Source organism: Ochotona princeps, chromosome 3 (genome assembly GCF_030435755.1).
Source record: "Ochotona princeps isolate mOchPri1 chromosome 3, mOchPri1.hap1, whole genome shotgun sequence".
NCBI classification, from domain to species: Eukaryota; Metazoa; Chordata; class Mammalia; order Lagomorpha; family Ochotonidae; genus Ochotona; species Ochotona princeps.
In genome coordinates, this window is record NC_080834.1 from 17631168 (window position 1) to 17648125 (window position 16958).

The 16958-nt window shown below is 45.9% G+C and overlaps 1 protein-coding gene across 1 annotated transcript in view; it reads left to right on the forward strand.

Moving 5' to 3' along the window:
• SCHIP1 (schwannomin interacting protein 1) overlaps positions 1–16958 on the forward strand; it is a 720286-nt gene that overhangs the window by 164842 nt on the left and 538486 nt on the right. Inside the window, exons 3-4 of the mRNA XM_058661488.1 lie at positions 1719–1805; positions 11912–12047. Of these exons, the coding sequence (XP_058517471.1) occupies positions 1719–1805; positions 11912–12047 (223 nt within the window). The remainder of the gene's footprint in view (positions 1–1718; positions 1806–11911; positions 12048–16958) is intronic.

A 16958-nucleotide genomic window follows, 5' to 3' on the forward strand; every position in this document is an offset into this window, starting at 1 on the left:
CCACATGTCTATTGCCCGGTTTATACATCTGTAATTAGTGGGTTGTGAAGTTAGAGGATGCTAGTCGTCCTGTTGTGAGGTTGCAGGCCCTGTAAGACCACAGAGCTAGGATCATGGAGCTCTCCATGGCCAGCCACATTGGGTTCCGTTCCTCTATATCCGTTCCTTGGGCAAGCAGTTATTTGTGCATTTTCTTAGAGATTGCAAGTTCACAAGACCTTGTCTAGTGTCTTCACCACTTTATTATTCATGTTTTGCAACATTATTGGCTTATAAAAAAACATGATTATATTTATAAAACAATTAATAATGGACGCTGAATATGTGTATCCTGCTCCTCAGCAATCACCCTGTACAGCCACAAAGCTATCGGGCCAATGGCACCACCTGGTGGCCATGAAAGAATTTATCTGCTATATTGTGTTGTTTTTTTTCCTCTTAGCTGTTCATTTCTAGAGAAGAAAATGCATTTGTAGTCCCAGGGATATCTCCAACACAACTTCCTATCAATCTCTTTTCTTTACCATACCACAATCCTGGTCCTCGATGCCTGACCAATTTGAAGGAACCTCCTAGTTAGTTTTCCTTTACTCTCTTTGCTCACCCCCGCTGCACAGCATCCCGGAACATCAAATTCCACCATCAGTCCCTGCTTCAAGCGCTTTTCATTTCCCGATAGCATTGCTTGCCACACTAGAGACTACTGCTGACTTGCTAAATCAGTTTGGTGAAACATTAAAATGAAATTTAAAAAGTGATATCACACATACTTAAATTATCATGTTTCTTGAAACTTTTGTTTCAAACACACACACACACGCACACACACACACACACATGTGATTATGTACTGGATTGGAATATAAAAATATATTCCCTAACAAGTTACCTCTGAAACTTTGGAAAGTGGGAGTAGTTCAAGTGAACCTGAGCTGAAATCCGTCAACCAGTACTTTGTGGTGGAGAGAATGGTAAGAACTGGGTTGTAACATTGTGACTCCCCTGAACAAGTTAAGTAAAATCTCTCTGAGCTTTGGGTTTCTCAGCCGTACAAAGGGGAAAATGGGACCTAGTTAGGGGAAGCGAATGTAATAATTAAACCAGCTAATAAATGAGAAATGCCTTTGAAAGTGTTTTATACATAGTCTGTGACCCATACTATTACTTTTGTGTTGTCCAAACCTATTTGCTTTTAGCCTCTTAGTTTCATTGTTGCTGAATTGCTGTGTTTTCCAAAAATAGCCCTTCATTTTTCTTCTCTACTTCTGTGCATTGCAGTTGACTCTCCACTTTGCTTTTCTTGTGCGTTCTAAACCCAGCCTAGTACCACCTTCGCATGAGCCATGGCAGTGCCCAGTGCAAGGTGGCTGGTATCGTAGGGTTGGTGGCCTTACATGGTTTTCTCCCATTGAGATGGCCCAATATTTTGCTTTCCTTTCTGCTTAAAGGAAGTGGCTTTCCTGCCTTCACTATCAATGTTTAGCTGATTTGTGGAGATCTAAAGGATAACTGAGATCAAAGGCAAATGAACTTTCCTTTTGTGAAATGGCCGTTTGTCTACCACTCCTGGATAGGACCTTTAGGGCTCTTTAACAACCTAAAATGCCCAAAATTAAACCTGTGTCTGCTTTTTCAGATACATGTAGGTTAGCAGCGTTATTACTCGCAAAGAGAATTGTCTGTATTGAGATATACTGAAACATTGTTTCTACTTTCAGTCACCCGCTGGCCATGGCTATGGATGCAGAGAATAACTTTGAAAAGTACCCCCTCAGTCTACAGCCCTTGGAATCAAAGGTGAAAATGTAAGTTATCTCAGGGTTTAAATGGCAGCATCACTGCTACTGTTCTTGTATTGTGCTGTTCTGAATGACTGTGGAACTTTGACTGCTAGAAATACACATACTTTATTTCACATTTTTATGATTGACACAGGCCTGTTTTAAGCAGCAGCAAGGCTGTTTTGGATACACAGCACCATCTGCTGGACAGTGCAGGGAATTACTTAATTGCCCTTGGAATTTTTGTTTACTCTTTGTTTTTTTGTTGTTGTTGCTGTTGTTTCATTTTAGGTTGAGCACAGTCGTAAAGAACTTCCAGTAGCATTTTTCACTATCTTACAGCTTAACAATGTGGCTAATTCTATCTCTAAGCAACTTGGTCTTTTCTAGCTCAAGCCATTTCTTTGATTTGTATGAGTGTACACACACACCCCCTTACAAGCACACCCTTTTAACTCTCTTCTTTCTCTTTCATTCCAGTTCTTACCCAGTTATTTTAGGAAAAAACAACAACAACTTCTTGTTCCTTGTCTTTTTTCCCTTACATTCTCTGTTTTTATTTCTAAGATGTCTTGTTTGTTTGAACGGCAAAGCGACAAGCAGAGGAAGAGGCAGGGTTACCTTGCATCCATTGGTTCACTCCCCAAATGGCCTCAGCAGCTAGGGCTGGTCCAGCTGGAAGTCGGGAACCTAGAACTCTGTCTAGGTTTCCAGTTTGGATTTTAGGGGCTTGGTCACTTGGGGCAATCTTTTTCTGCCTTCCCACCTGCATTAGCAGGAAGATAGGCTTGAAGCAGAGGAGCCGGGACTTGAACCGTTTCACACGTGGGATCCCATATCTCAGGCAGTTGTTTAGCTCGCTGTGCCACAATGCTGGCCCCTCCTCCCAGACTTTAGTGCAGGCCAGTGTAAGCTCCCCTACCTTCATGCAAATGATCAGTACGTGACAGTAGTCCTGGCAGCATCTCAATGTTAGCAAACACGCAGCAGTAAGATCTAGAGTGAGACAAACTCTATCACAAAATATCAATCCTGAGAAATGAAACAAATGGAATCTGTATAGGTGATTTCACACTGCTTGCGTGTACTTAGTGGGAGATCTTCTCACTGCCTTCAGGGAGACGCACAGGGGTTATCATGTGGCATAGTGAACTGTGTGCTGCCCGCAGTGCTGGCAGCCCATGTGCGAGTCAGGTTGAATCCTGGCTGCTCCACTTCCTATTCAGGTCACTGTGCTAATGACCTGGAGAAGTGCTTGGGCCCCTGCCACCCACTTGGGAGGCCAGGATGAAGTTTCTGGCTTTAGCCTGGCACAGTCATGGTCTTTACAGCCAACTCCAAATTGAACCCATGGATGGAAGATCTCTTGCCCCTTGTAGTTCTGCTTTTCACAAAAATAAATATTTATTTTGTTTTTATTGGAGAGACAGATATAGAGAGGAGGAGAGACAGAGGGGAAGGATTCATTCAATGGGTAGAGCTGGGCCAATCTGAAGCCAGGAACCAAGAGCCACCTCTGGGTCTCCCACATGGGTGCAGGGTCCCAAGGCTTTGGACTTTCCCAGACAACAAGCAGGGAGCTGGTTGGGAAGCAGGGCAGCCAGAATTAGAACTGGCAGCCATATGTGATTCTGGTACATGCAAGGTGAGGATCTTAGCTGCTAGGCTACCACACCAGGCCCCTAAATATATAATTTTGTAAGAAAAAATTTCCCAGTGAGATTCATGGGATTATTTCATAAATACCTGCACATAGGTGCTCACACCAATAGCGTAATGCTCCCAGAGGCATGCGTCTGTGATTGTAAACATGTCTAAGTAGGCGTGGCCAGGCTCAGTACTCACTGCAAATAGGATCCCTGAAGGAAAAGTCACGCTTGGAAAAGGTGCCTTGGAGTGTCAGACTTGGGAAAATAATAAAAGCTGGAACAGAAATGACACAGATGTGTGGCATCCTGCTGGATAAATGACGCAGATGTGTGACATCCTGCTGGATAAAAGCAACTCTCCCCCTTTCCCGACTCTCCATTACCATGGCTCTCCGGGAAGGAGCTTGCCCCCATCTGAGCACAGCGGCTGGCTGCCTCGCGGGATGAAGGCCCACCCTGGCTTCCAGCCAACTGGAGCTCCTCCCAGTAAGCCCTGGGATCCACTCTAACCGAATGAATCTGGCTACCCAATGCCTCTGTGTAAACAGCGTGTGGGCTTCACCACATGAGCCATTCATTTGCAAACATAAGTTGCTTTATCTTTTGGAATTTCTCATTAAGATAAGTTCCTAGTAAATGAGAAAGTGCTGGAAAGGAAAGTGGGTGTGTGAATTGAATGCTGAAGTGATGCTAGGAAACCTCCCTGGTCTGTTTTAGTCTCTACCATCCTCTGTGAGTGGAGGCTGAGGAGCAGGTGCCCAGAGCAGGAAGCTGACAGCGCTGTGCCATGGCCCTTGGCAGCACGGAGGCCGGGCTTTGCGTCTGCTGCCCTGAAGGAGTTTGAGCTCAGTGAGGTGCAAAGGAGGGGCTTGTCTCTCCTGATAGCTCTAAACTCCTTTCTACTCACTGCAGGGGTTATAAGAGAGAAAAACTTAATCTTGCCGAATAATACAATTTGAGTCTCATTGGAGAATTTAGTCCACTTCAGTGAGTTTTGTCTGATCTGGTTATTAAATTCTCAACTCCCAAGGCAGATGGAACATCTCCCTCCCTGCAGCTGTGTTGTCGGCTTTTCTCCTTCCTTCTCTGACTGCTCCCTGCCTCTCCTCAGCCTCCTCCCTGCCTCTCCCCAGCCTCCTCCCTGCCTCTCCCCAGCCTCCTCCCTGCAGGACCTCTCCCACCTTCCAAGGGCACAGCACTAAGGCAAACATTTCTTGGCAAAAATTTGAATTTCAAGCAGTCAGGCAGTCGTTCCCTTTAACGTAGCTGTGTGGCTGCTGCCCCAGCCAGATACAACCATAGGATAGCCCATTAGCCATGAACAATGGTATTAGCTGTGACTCCTCACTGGCCCATGCCCTTGCTCTGCTGCGGCTGTCTCCCATGACACTCCAGCAGTGCCTTCCTCTAAGGGAAGGCTTCCTCATACCAGTTTCCCAGGAATTCTTGGGAACTGCAGAGCACTGGGTATTCAAGATGGACCCTTATCCCAGGTCCCAAGGTCACACTCCAAGGTCACAGGCTTTCTGTTTTGACTGTTCTTGGTGGGGACCAGCCGAACATCTCCATCTTCCTGGGAACAGAGAAACCTCAGGGTCCCCACAGTCTAATGTCCTGCAGCTCTGGCTGTGTGAGACAGAACAGTGGGTCTAGACGCCAGGTGGCAGGAACATTTGGCCCCTGCAAGCCATGGCAATCCTGGTGGGTAACTCAACTGGCCAGTCTCTGAAAGCAGGGCATGGGAGGCCTTCTCCAGTGTGAGCTACTTTCACTGTGTCCCTGAATGCTTGGGAGCCCCAGACAGGGGCAGAGTGGGCAGCAGAGTGTCTTGCTTGGCCGCTCACACTCAGGATAACACGCAAAGGAAAGAATTTGGGAGGGAAAGCATGATCTGGTAGGTCGCAGTGGAGGGAGGCAGACGTCTGTGGGAAAGTGTGGCTCAGCGGCAGAATGCTCACACGTGTGTGTGAGTGTAAGTGCACGTGGGTAGAGGCTGTAGAATGTGGCGGAAGTGTCAGGAGAGGTGTCACACCCAGGTCACAAACGGGAGCGCAAAGGATGGTGTCTCGAGGGCAGAAGTGATGAGCTGACAGAGCTGGTAATGGAAAGGCAAGTGGGGGAGGAGAGACACTAACTCTTCCAACAGTGGAGTAGTGAGCTTGTAATGAGAGAATCCAGGAAAAACAACCAGCCTAGGGTACCTTTTATGTGAAAACCTATCTTTTCCAAATGTATTTTTCAGTCAACCTAGGCTAACAAAACATTGCCAGTAAGGATGCCCAAGAATTTAAGCTAGCATAGCAATGGATGTGATCTATATGTAGTACTTCAACGTATTAGAAGATGTTTGGTATGGCTTCTTAAAGAGTTACAGTAGTTTGTCCAGAAGCTCTGTTTGTTGACTTTTGAGCCAAGTGACTTTCATATATTGGCCTTGATTTCTTGCAAAGTTACGAGGAAGTTACTGTTATGCCTGTTTTTTGTCAATAAGGCAAATGTAAGCCAAGGTATTTGTATGTTGCCTGCAGCCACAGCTAATGAGAGGCTCTACACATACTTCCTCATGAGGTTAAACCTTTTCTTCTTGGAGTTACTTCTGAGACAATGTTAGAAGAATGCATTTGCTATGCTTTCCGTCACTGTATCCCTGGGGCTGTAGAGACCATGATGCGTACGTGTGGTCACAGCCCACATGGGCTCTACAGTGTGGTGGAGAAGGCAGACTTCTCAGAGTAGAGGCATTCAGAGCAGCACGATTGGATTCCCTCTGCCAGAGGGCCGTTCTCTTACACTTTTGGCCACCCCCTCTCCATGTGCCTTCTCAGTCGTCATAATGAAGGGTGTGGTGTAGCCGGGAACCACCCCAGACAAATCCTCCTTTTTGAGGAGTTGAGGTCTGATGAAAGTGAAAGTGGTCAGAGATGTTGGTGAAGAAACCTACGCCAAGGAGGCTAAGTCCTTGGGGCCTAGTATGTATCATCCATCAGACTAGAAAGTGAAGTCAAGACTTACAGCTGGGGCTGGGGAGAGCGGCCATTTGACACGGTGCTTCAGAAACCACTTGGGACCTGCAGCTCACATCGAGGTGCCTGCACGTCAATCCCAGCTCCTCTCTCCATCCCAGTGGCCTGCTAATTGCACGCCACGGGGGAGCAGGTGGGGACTCAAATGATTCGGTCCCTGCCATCCACAAGAGAAGCCCAGGTTGAATTCTTGGCTCCTGACTTGGACCTGGCCCAGCCCCAGATGCTGTTCGCATTCAGGAAATAAGGCAGCAGACAGGAGAGTTTCTTGCTTTCTCTTTTTCTTTCTCTGCTTTTCAAATAAAATTACTATTATTTCTTTTTTTTAAAGAATTTGTTTATCTTTATTTGAAAGGCAGATTTTACAGAGAGAAGAGATAGAAAAAAGTTATTCTATCTGCTGGTTCACTCCCCAAACGGCCACAATGACTAGAACTGAGCAGATCTGAAGCTGAGAGCCTGGAGTTTCTTTAGGTCTCCCATGTGGGTGCAGGGTTCCAAGAACTTTGGCCATCCCTGCTGCTTTCTCAGGCCATAATCAGATGGCTGGATTAGAACTAGGGCAGCTGGGACATGAATTGGTGCCCTATGAGAGGGTGGAGGATTAGTTTGCTGTGCCACTGTGCCAGCCCCACACAGTATTTTTTAAATATGAATTAGGCAGATATTGCAGTGGAGGGGAAGCCAGATGGAGATGTGGAGGGACTCTGAGAAACCTCCCTGCTGCAGATGGTAGTCCTGGGAAAAGGGTCTGGGACAGACACCAACTCACCAAAGCGCGTCTTATCTGTTAGGATAACTTGTAGTGCACAGTGAAAATGCACCGAGCAAGCTTGAATCGGGGCTCTGTGTCCGCTGAGGTGCACCGTGTGTGACGGGCCCAACACTAGCATCTCTAGTTTACTTGTTGCTAGACACTGAACTGGAAAGGAAAACAATACAGGGCAGGCAACACTTGAGCTTATGAAGATGCTTACCCTCATCAGCACACCTGGCAAACAGCTGCTTCCAGTGAGAGGTGACTGGGAGAACCGTGTGTTCACTGTCCCTCTCCCGCACACTCAGAGGTGATACACTCTCTTTGATAGCTCCTTCCTTGGGCCATCTTCAGATTCAGCCTATTTGGGTGACTGTGAATGATGAATGTTTAAACGTTTTCAGTAGGGCCCGGCGCAGTGACCTAGTGGCTAAAGTCCTCACCTTGAACACGTTGGGATCCCATATGGGCGCTGGTTCTAATCCAGGTAGCTCCACTTCCCATCCAGCTCCCTGCTTGTGGCCTGGGAGGGCAGTCAAGGACGGCCCAAGGCTTTGGGACCCTGCACCCGCATGGGAGACCTGGAGGAAGTTCCTGGCTCCTGGTTTCAGATCAGCACAGCGTTGGCCATTGCGGTCACTTGGGGAGTGAATCATTGGATGGAAGATCTTCCTCTCTGTCTCTCCTCCTCTCTGTATATCAGACTTTGCAATAAAAAAATAAAATAAATCTTAAAAAAATAAAAATTATCAGCAGATAAGAATGAGTAGCTTTCTTATAAAAAACAAAACAAAAACAAAAAACAAAACTAAAAGATTAGGTTTAGGCCTGGCCCTTTTTGTGGCCACAATCCCGTGTGCCCAGACAGATCCAGTCACTACATGGTCTAGCCAGGGTGGTTCTGACTCCCCTTCCCCTCCTGCCACCCTGGAAGCCTCCTGCCTGCCTCTCCTGCCTCCTGCCTCCTGCCCTAGGTCTTCATTCCCCTTCTCTGTCCCAAGGCTTTGCTGCTTGCTCCCTGTCCAAGTAACCCCAAAGGCAGTTAGCCCTGACACCCAGAGAGCTCTTCCACTCCTGAGTGTGAGGGCATGCACCTGCCATCAGCGTGGCCCGGGAGGTGTGAGAGTGCCACCTGCACTTTACATAAAACAAGTAAGGCTGCTGTGCTCACGCTGAGAGGAGAGAAGCTAACTAGAAAGTCCCCTAACCAAACCCCCTGTGCTTTATTATTTATCATTCAAAATACAGCAACACAAAAAGTGCATGCCCTAACATCAACAGACCTTTACAGAATTATATTGATAACATCATTCAACTCAAAAAATAAGTGTCAGGTAGTCTGTGGTCCACGATGGAGACCTGGGAACTGGAATTAGTGATGTCACGATGAGACAGCTGAGCATGGTTGCTGCTGACTGGGGGGCAAGGTGCTTCTGTGTTTGGTTGAAATTCCCTTGTTGAGTCAAAAAGCAGTGGGAGACGGCGTGCGGGGCTTCGGTGCTCCAGTAGTCCAGGCTCTGAAGGTCATGCTCTCAGTGGGACAGAAAGCACATGATGTGTCATGGAAACACCATTCCTGTGGTGGGGAGGGTCATAGCTACGCAGCGTCCCCGGTCCCCATTTACAGGAAAGCAGAGGAGCTGTTTAATAAAGGCCGCTGACCTGCTATTGCTGACCTCACATGCCAGTTAAAGACATTGTCCAGTTTTTCACACAATGCTTAAACCTGGGGAAAGTAGCATAAAAAGGCCCAAGTGTTTGAGCCCCTGCCACCTGCTTGGAGAGTCTGACGAAGGCCCTGGCGTTTTGGCCTGGCCTCGCTGTCGATTGAGGCCATTTGGAGAAGTGGGCAGGTGCATGGAAGCTCTCTCTCTGTCTCTTTCTGCAACTATTTTAAAAGAAATAAATCTTTTTAAAAAGCTGTCACTATGGAGAACAAATTGACGTCAAAAATAGATCTCTATTTTATAGTGTTTGAAAGACGTTACTTCAATATGTTTTCAAATAAACAAGGCTGCTTCTGTATATGTTGTCATCGACTGTAATGCAATAATTCAAATATGAAAGAGCTCCACTTGTACAAGGTGGTCAGTGGGCATTTAAGTGTTTTAAACACATTTTGGAAGTATTTACTACTGACACATTATCTTAATTTTAAAAAGAAGATAAACTTCCATTTGAAAGGAAACAATTTTGTTTTCTTATTCTTTGACTCAGGGAAAACTAGTTCCATAAAACTGGAAGAGAGGGGAAAAGGGACTTCTTAAAACAAGTTCACTTGTGGAAGCCTCGCTTGTTTCAAAGGTGTCACACTGCCCCCTGGTGTTCAACAAACTGGGAAGTAATACTGCCTCAAAGGGCCACCACATTTTCTTTCATTTTCTTCTATCTTACATAATATATGTACATATGCAGTGATACGGTTCCCAGTCCCATAGGCACAGAGATTCCCCCTTCCACCCTCTCCATCGCCCAACCTGTTCCCCAGCACCCAAATGATTGCAATACCATAGTCCTTCAGCAGCACTCACAACGATAACATTCTGCTGCTTCACTGCATCGTGGCATGGTAGGTATAGACGATAGTAGAAAGTCCAGCATCCTATTGTTAGATATATTTAAAAGTTTTATTGGAGGTCTTTTATTTGGTGAAGGTAATTAAAAAGGGGGGGGTGTGTAGGGGCATACATATTGTAAGTGTATAGATACTCCGTAGGGTGCCAGTGTCTGCTGATTTTTAAACTTCCTTAGAATGCTGCATATTTTTGAACCCTTTATGGGCAGGTTTACTGATGAGGTACTATTGAGAGGCACAACTTAGTTTGCTTTTTGGAGACCCAAAGACCAAATTTCAGATGGTATAGAAGTACTAACAGCCTCAAAAAATTCATTAATTCCTAATAAAATAGATCCTGTAAGAAATGAGTCTCCCAGGCCCAGCATGGTAGCCTAGTGACTAAAATCCTCACCTTGCATGTGCCAGGATCCCGTTGGGCACCGGTTCATGTCCCAGCTGCTCCACATCCAATCCAGTTCCCTGCTTGTGGCCTGGGAAAGCAGTAGAAGATGGGCAAAGCCTTGGGATCTGTGTGGGAGAGCTGGAAGAGGCTCCTGGCTCCTGGCTTTGGATCAGCCCAGCTCTGGCTGTTGTGGTCACTTGGGGAGTAAACCAGTGGATGGAAGATTGTTCTCTCTGTCTTTCCTTCTCTCTGTAATTCTCACTTCCAAATAAATAAATAAATAAATAAATGTAAAAAGAGAAATGAGTCCCTTAGGCTCAGACAGGTAATCTTAAAGGGTTTTCTTTTGTAAATCATATGGAAATTTAAAAAGTATATAAGGACACAGTTTCAGCAAGCTTCACACAGTAAAATGATCAAATGTTATTCAAAGTAGAGTTGAATCTCACTTCCATGGGGCTTGACGTGTATATAACTCAGATTGCCTCTTAAAAATGTGTTGTAAAAGAAGTTTGCCTTCTGCAATTCTATACCAGCCTGGCCTCCGAGTTAGAACCCCTGAGGCCTGAGTTTCATAGGTCCAAGGAATTGGCCTCTGAACCAAAGCTGTTGTTTTCTCTGCTGTTTCTGTATGAACCCTTGGTCCTTGATGTCCACAGACTTTAATAAGCTAGGGGAAGCATACAGAATTCAGTAATATAGCGGAATTTTTTATTCTTCATATCCAGTGACTACTGGAATTGATGGCCAAATCATTCCAGCCAAATGAAAATAAATCACTTTGTATATACAGAAGCAACTTGAGTGAGGTGGACTGTGTGTAGAAATGTTGCAGATCAAACAAGTTCAGGGGTCTAGCAGGGACAGTGATGGAATTCATGCAAGTGCTTTAGAATCTGGCAGCTGCTCTGCGTGGCCTGCCAGCACTGAAGGAGACAGTGTTTTGCTCACTGACTACTTGGCAAACCTAAATGTTGGTGTGAAAGCGTAGAGGCAGCCAGTAGAATACACACCCCTTAGTTCTCATGCATCGACTTCTATTGCTCAAAGCAAAAGGTGACTTTTCTGATACTAATTGCAGAGTCTAGAGGACTTCTTGGGTTGAAATCCAGGATAAATCTGAGTTCCTTTAATTCCCATAGCACTCTGAAATTCTGTTTCTCTCACTTCTTTGCGTGTTGAGCCCTACCTGTTTCCTCCATGACCACAGTGCTTTGGTCCATGTGGTCCCCAGAGCAGAGCCTCTGCAGGTGGCCATGCGCAATGCAGTGTGCGTCACCACAGATGCCCTTGACCTTGGGGTCTGTGGGAGCGCTGTGCACTGTAGTCTGTGTCCAGAGCCTCTGGCTAAGCTTGATGCAGAACAGTCTTCAACAATGATCCCTTGAAGAGATGTATGAGAAGTAGCCTCTTTATTAATCTTATTGAAAACATGAGCCATTGAAAGATTTTTGTTTCTGTAGCGAAAGAACATTTTGTGTGTGTGTGTGTGCAAATACATTTGACTCCGATGGATGGCTCTTTCTGACTAAGTTAATTCTTTCAGACAGAACTAGCTGAGCAAATGTGTGGAAGTCAGGCCAGGGAGAGGCAGTGTTAGCAGCAAACAGGTTGTGAGTCCAGGCCGTGGGACTTGCAGAGAACCTCATGTGCGTGTTGTATGGTCTTGCCTCCGAAGCAGCTCTTTACACCTCCTGTGTGAGTGTCAGGCAGCTGACTGTGTGCTGGGCTTTTCTGGCAGCATCCAGCGCGCATGGCGTGAGTACCTGCAGCGGCAGGACCCCCTGGAGAAGAGGAGCCCGTCCCCGCCCTCCCTCTCCTCCGACAAGCTGAGCAGCTCGGTCAGCATGAACACCTTCTCCGACAGCAGCACACCCGTGAGTGACCCTTTCCGTTGGCGCGGGTTGACTTGCCTGGGCTTTGGCTCCAAGAGAGAAATTGTGGTAATGCCAACAGGTCCTGTGCGGCTAGTGAGGCTTTGTGGTGTTTGTGTTGTTGCATGGGACTCCATGGGAAGGGTTTGTCATTTTGAAATCAGCATGATTTCTAAACGCAAAGTGACAGATCTTAATTTTGGAGAGAATGGATGGCATTCGGAGATAATCCATACTCGTTTGTGCGTTGTCATTCGTGTGGCTTTCCTTGGGCAAGGCAGGTTGCCTGCAGTATTTGCTCTGGACATTTCATGTAGTGCTAATGCGATGGAAAATGAGTGTGGATCAAAGGATTCAAAAGAGAACTTCTGTAGCAAAAAGCAAAAGGGGACACAAAGTCAAGAATTATGACTCCAGTGTTTCCAGGGGCCAGGTAAGTAACTGATCCGACAGACGGAGACCGAGTCGTGCCTGTGGCTAAGACAGGTGAGGAAATCGGAGTGCCTGCCTGGCTCCTAGGGACAGAGGCTCCCACAGGAGATGCTAGAAATGCAGACTTGTAAATGTGGCAACCACGGAGACAACTGGAAAGATAAACAGTCCATGCCGATTGACTGGCCCATCGGCTGTCAGCTTAATAACCCTAGGATACAGAGTTAAGGAATTGAATAATCTGCTGAAAGTCTTTATTTTTAAAATATACAAAATACGGGAGGAAATCTTCATCAGATATTTTTAAATAACAGTTTTGTGGATTTAGCCATTGTGATAATTTTTAAGCATGAGATGATGAAAACTTCTGGAAGAGCAATGAAGTAATTCTACAAGTACATTGGTTTCAAAATTTCTGCCTTTCCTGCTTCTCAGGTTTATTCAATGTATACATTGTCAACACAATGTATTTGGTTTGGGATCAACATGAGTTACTTTTTTTTGAAATGTTGTCGTATGATTGTGTTGTGTATTCGAGTCTTTGGGACAGTTTGTGCTATTGTCCTATTGTCCTAATTGACCATAGCGCCACTAGAGGGCGCTCATGAAACACATTGGAAAATGCTGGGGTGCCAGTTGACGTACAACTCGGCCTTGTGCACAGAATGAAGATGGACTGTGCAGGGTGTAAATTAAAGATTTGATCTGAGTGTTGGAAACAATGTTGGAAATTACTTCCTTTGTATTTCTCACAGCCGTAATTCTAGAAAATTAACAACTTCTGCTGCGTTCAGTGATATGTGATGGTCTTGAAGTTGTTTGTAGTCAATATTTTTGTTTTCGCATTGAACTCCTGGAGGAATATATCTTAACTTTTGTGCATATGCATTGTGGTAGAGAGCATCTAAAGTGTTTTATGTCTGAATGTATATTCTTCTCACTCGCTGGGCATCACATATATTTTTATCTGGGCACAGCTTGCCAATAGTCCTACCTTATGGAACTCAGCCTGTCGTCGAGTTTGGATGATGGCTGGCAGAGGACAGTTCCTCCTCTGCAGGGTCCCTGTGGTCAGGGTGTGTCCGTGGGTTTGAGCTCTGTCCCGCTGCTGAGCTCATGGGATAAGGATGCCTCGGTGCGGGTATGGAAAGCAGAATAACTCCCGATTGTCTACAGGGAGTCATTTTTCAAAGGGCTTTATTTGAATTAGCTGTCAGAGAGCATGTGGACCCTGTCTGGAATTCTCGTAGAGACTATTGATTGTAGTAATAATTTAGCAATTGGTGATGGTAGTGATATGACACCCAATATGTGAAATAAAGCCAGTACTGAATATATAAGAATATATAGGGTGTTGGAGCCTTATCAAGTCTCTAGTTTGTCAGGTAGGCTTAAATTAGACATTAGAATGTTGAAAACTTTATATGCAGCTGTTTGGAGGGGATGTCATTAAGCTTTGTCTAGCATGATCGGTCGTAACTTTGTCAGAATCCCACTCAGAAAAATTCATCTTTGCGTGTGCTGGGGCTTGCAGGCAACTGCGGACCAGCTGACTGCCCGGAAGCGGGTGATTCTGCTCCCCCCTCGTCGGTCTGCCAGGCCTGCTCATGCACCTTCTCAGGGAGCCTGGACAGGAACACTTGGTTTTCTAATGCTCTAGGGAGTAGCCCTTCAGTTTATGGCAAAGACAGACTGAGCCTTGGCCCACAGTGCCTGAGGCAGCTGAGGGATGAGTGTCCCATAGGGGTTCCATTGGGAACTGGAGTCTTCTAACTGACCCACATGATTAAATCATACAATGTTATCTGTTAATTGCACGTGAGAAAATCGTCCATGTTAGGAGCTGTCAGTGAAGTGTCTCCTGGGGAATTCTATGGATCCCTGACCCCTGCTTGTTCCTTGTAGCTTAGCAGAGTCCACCCTCTTCCTCTGGATTTGATCTATTGCTGTTGCTACTGGACCATGCATGATCTGTCTTCTAGAATCTGGTAACTGCCTGCCTCTCTTTAGTCACTATCCTGGACTCTGCTGGGCTGCCTGCCTCCACACACCTCCTGGGCCTTGTCAGCTGCTCCCAGCTCCTATGCTCCTAGTAACTTCTATTGCTGCCTAGCTAACTGCTCCATGCCTGCACCACACAGCAAACCAGCTCACTGATACGGCCGAGTCCCCCTCCGGAGTGGAGAATGACACTTTTGCAATGCTTCTGCTCTGATCCTCTTAATCATACTTGGGGAATTTCTGTTTTAAAAATATGTGGCAACAAGAAGGTTGAACAACGTGGATTGTCTTGTTGAACCCTCTCGATGACCACACGATGGAGAAAGTACGATTACTCCCATCTTACAGACAATGAGAGTGAAACTCGAAGCGGTGCTGACAGTGCCTCAGGGCACGCACAGGCTGGCCCTGCCTGCTCCCATCTGCATCTGACTGAACCAGTGAGCTTGAACTTAGTCATGGTCCGGCCAGGAGGGTAGCAATGAGCTAGTGCATTTCCAAGACGAATTTACACTTGAGACAGTATAAACAGTGAAAGAAACAATGGGAAAAAAACCCATTTGGTTTTATAAATTGCCTCATTCCATGCTCTTTGATTAAAACCTCAAACCTCTACTGCTCAATGCCAAATCAAAGAGCAATAGGAGGGAAGATAATATTAAGTTATGATGGCAATTTGCATATTAATTGCTCTTATATTACAATGTATCATGTGGTAACAGAAAAGAATTTATAGCAGAGGAGTTCAGGACAGCATCCGTTATTGGTAAAAGAGTTTGTGGGTATCAAAGGTGGGAGAGTAACTTTCTCCCTTAAAAAGATCAGTCATTTCACAGAGGGCAACAGTGGAAAAACCTCTGTATATTTTTTAAAATTAATTTCACAGGATAAAGTACTTACTCTGGTTCCTAGATGGTTGATTTGTCCAATAAGGTGCCACAGAGAAACTATGGAATGGAATAATTAAAACTTGGGGTTAATAACTTTTCCAGAAAGTACTAGCATGTCATTGTAGGTAAATGCAGAGAAATGGGTTTGCAGAGTTTCTTAGTCTCATTTGGTTTGGACTTGTTCTACCTGTGTGGGCCTGCCTCTGTGGTCATACCCATTGTTTTCCCCTGATTCCCTTGTTATTATGGTCTGGCGCAGTGGAGCTTCTGGGGTGAGGCTCTGGCATGGGAGGACATTATTAAAAATGGCAGCCCTCACCAGGGTTCCATAGCTCCTTCAGCTCTTATACCAACTTCCTGCTAATGCGCAACCTGGAGACAACAGGTGGTGATGCCTTGGGCACTGAGGTTCTTACTACATATGGGGTTTTGAAAATTTTTAAAAATTATGTATTTATTTTTATTGGAAAATCAGATTTACAGAGAGAAGGAAAGAGAGAAAGATCTTCCATCTGCTAATTCACTTCCCAAGTGGCTGCAATGGCCAGAGCTGAGCTGAACTGAAGCCAGCAGCCGGGAGCTTCTTCCGGGTCTCTCATGTAGGTACAGGGTCCCAAGGCTTTTCGACCGTCCTTGACTGCTTTCCCAGTCCACAAGCAAGGAGAAAAACCGATGCTCATATGGGATTCTGGCACATGCAAAGTGAGGAATTTAGCCACTAGGCTACCGTGCAGGCCCATAAACAAGTTTTAAGAAATGACAAGTCTGTGCCCTTCCCCTAAGAGTATGATGTCATCTGAGAGACCCGGCCTCCCCCCCAGCCAGAGGCAGAAGCACTGAACGGACAGCACGGGGTTTGCTCAGTGCTGAGCCTGGGCTGGTGGAGAGCAGGTGAGGAACTTTTACTCTGATCCTCACTACAGCCACGGTGCCTGCTTGATTCCCTGGGGGATCCAGAGGAAACACCCTGGGTCCCAGGTGAATTTATGTATTTGTATCTGAGATTGGAACTGTGCATTTCAAAATGAATAAGCCAAGTGTTTATTTTACTTTTGATCTGTAAAGATTGATTTCAAGTTCTGAAAATAAAGCCAGGTTTAATTACTTTTGCCGCTCCTGAGACCACACCCACTCATGTGGTACCCCAAGAATAAGCCTGGCTCATTCTCACTTTCAGACCTGAGACACTGGGACAGATTGGGTTCGGCCACCCTTCCAGCAGGTGCACAAGCCCAACAGGCAGGTCTTTGCTCACTGCTGCTAAGAAAGTACCACAGTCCTGAGCGAGCTCCAGAGCAATGGTCTGGGCTAGCTGAGGGGCGCATTACCTCACTGCTCTGGAGGGAAAGCCATGGGACCCCCAGACTAACAGTTCCATTTGAACATTTGAATCATTCTTTTTTTTTTTTTTTTTGCAAGAGTGGCTGAGTAGTATGTCAAGTGATTCACCAGATCTCCCCAAATAGACTACCAAAAGCCAGCACTTATCTGGCTTCCCAAGACAACACTAGTACAAGAAAAGTTTTGTACTTTCATTGTGGAATTGAGAAATCTCTGGTGGGGGAGGGGCATTTATCGAGATCCCTCGATT